Below are 2335 nucleotides of genomic sequence, written 5' to 3' on the forward strand. Positions count from 1 at the left end.
TGGTCAGGCTGGTCTCAAACTCCTGACTTCAGGTGATCCGCCCGCCTCAGCCTCCCAAAGTGCTGGGATTACAGGCATGAGCCATCACACCCGGCAATTTTTTTTTTAGACAGAGTCTTGCTCTGTCGCCCAGGCTGGAGTGCAGTAGCGTGATCTCGGTTTACTGCAACCTCCACCTCCCGGATTCAAGTGATTCTCCTTTCTCAGCCTCTCAAGTAGCTGGGGTTACAGGTGCACACCACCACGCCAGGCTAATTTTTGTATTTTTAGTAGAGACGGGATTTCACCATATTGGTCAGGCTGGTCTCGAATTCCTGACCTCAGGTGATCCATCTGCTCAGCCTCCCAAAGTGCTGGGATTACAGACATGAGCCATGCACCCGGCTTAATTTTTTTATTTTTGATAGAGACAGGGTCTCCCTATGTTGTCCAAGCTGGCAGAGATTTTTGGTTGTTTGTTTGTATGTTTGAGAGGGAGTTTTGCTCTTGTTGCCCAGGCTGGAGTATAATGGTGTGATCTCAGCTCACCGCAACTTCCGCCTCCTGGGTTTAAGCAATTCTCCTGCCTCAGCCTCCCAAGTAGCTGGGACTACAGGTGCCCACCAGGCTAATTTTTGTGTTTTTTAGTAGAGATGAGGTTTCACCATGTTGGCCAGGCTGGTTTCAAACTCCTGGCCTCCAGCAATCCACCCGCCTTGACCTCCCAAAGTGCTGAGACTACAGGCGTGAGCCACCATGCCCGGCCTCTCAACCTACAATTTCAACACACAAGGAAACATCCCACCATGAGTGAGAACCAGCAAACACAACAAACTGTAGGATTAGCTGCCTCCAAACTTCAGGTGATAGAATTATCAGGCATATATTTGAAACTAAAGGACACAAAAGAAGAATCCAAAACATAAAACAAAGGATTGGACTTGTGTGAAAAGAATCCCTTAGAAAGGGCTACTTTCAGGCTGGGCACGGTGGCTAATGGCCTATAATCCTAGCACTTTGGAAGGCCGAGGTGTGTGGATCATCTGAGGTCAAGAGCTTGAGACCAGCCTGGCCAACATGGTGAAACTCCGTCTCTCCTAAAAATACAAAAATTAGCCAGGTGTGGTGGCGGATGCCTGTAATCCCAGCTACTCTGGAGGCTTAGGCAGGAGAATTGCTTGAACTCAGGAGGCAGAGGTTGCAGTGAGCTGAGATCGCACTATTGTACCCCAGCATGGGCAACAGAGCGAGATCAAAAAAAAAAAAAAAAAGAAGAAAGGGCTACTTTCTTACTGCTTTGCCAAAAATCGTAACCACAATGATGAGCACGTATTGAGTCAAAACAGAACCAAAAGAAAAGAAAGTCAATTTCTGTGCAAACTACTTTTATTTATAAGGAAAGTTTCCCTATTTTGTTTATAAACATTAAACCAGTGCTGTGTGAAGGCACTTAATTGGGGAGAGGAGGGGCAGGGATCCTGGTAGAGACCAGTGTTTCTCACCCAGACCCCAAGACTGCTGGGAGAGATGGAGTCAGTGGTGACCCCCAGAAATATCCAGTGGTGTGGTCGCCCATCCCAGGCTCTGCTGGGCAGGTGGGTGGCTTGCTGGGGGATGTGATGGTGGCAGTAGACATGGGAGGCACTTTGGACGGGATCTGATTTGGCAGAAGGAAGTGGTTTCCTCTCCCCAGTGATTTCCAGCCCCTCCCGGACCTCCCAAGGCTAAGGCAGATTCCTAAACTTAAGGCTGGGGTCCTCCTTCTCCCCTGAACTTCCGGGAGAACAGAGAACCGGTGGCGAGAACCACCACCAGCAGGGTGAGGGGTGCAGATAAAGGCAGCAAAAACAGGGGGTGGTCTGCAGGGAAGGCAGGATTGCTTGTTTCTGTCGGCCTCAGAAACCTCCTTCTATCCTGCTAGACTTTACTCCTTTGAGGCTTCACCCTGGGGAAGAGCTGGGGAGAGACAGGATCTTCAGACATCAGGAGCTCCCACCTCCTCATCCCACACGCAAATCCGCTGCTTGTCTGCACCCTCCCACCCCTTCCTAAGGGAACCTCTCAGCACCTCCCAGACTGCTCCAGAATCCAAGTTCTGTGTCACCTCCAAGCGCCAGACGGAAGCTTCCAGTCAGAGCCTCCATTGATGAAATGGAGTATTTCCAGTCTCTCCTAACTGCCACAAGGAGAAGCCCACCTCTTTCTCACACCTTGGCTGTCTTTTTGGGTCCCACTTCCATATTTAAAAAAGTCTTGGCCAGGCGCGGTGGCTCAAGCCTGTAATCCCAGCACTTTGGGAGGCTGAGATGGGCGGATCATGAGGTCAGGAGATCGAGACCATCCTGGCTAACACGGT

At 50.3% G+C, this 2335-nt stretch overlaps 1 protein-coding gene across 1 annotated transcript in view; it reads right to left on the reverse strand.

Annotated features, from left to right (window-relative positions):
- Nucleotides 1-1347: 1347 nt before the first annotated feature.
- Nucleotides 1348-2335, reverse strand: part of PPP1R13L (protein phosphatase 1, regulatory subunit 13 like) — a 25817-nt gene continuing 24829 nt past the window's right edge. The window contains exon 13 of the mRNA XM_011975143.1: nucleotides 1348-1935. Coding sequence (XP_011830533.1) covers nucleotides 1897-1935 — 39 coding nt within the window. The 3' untranslated portion in view covers nucleotides 1348-1896. The remainder of the gene's footprint in view (nucleotides 1936-2335) is intronic.

This window comes from Mandrillus leucophaeus, unplaced genomic scaffold, assembly GCF_000951045.1.
Source record: "Mandrillus leucophaeus isolate KB7577 unplaced genomic scaffold, Mleu.le_1.0 Scaffold151, whole genome shotgun sequence".
NCBI classification, from domain to species: Eukaryota; Metazoa; Chordata; class Mammalia; order Primates; family Cercopithecidae; genus Mandrillus; species Mandrillus leucophaeus.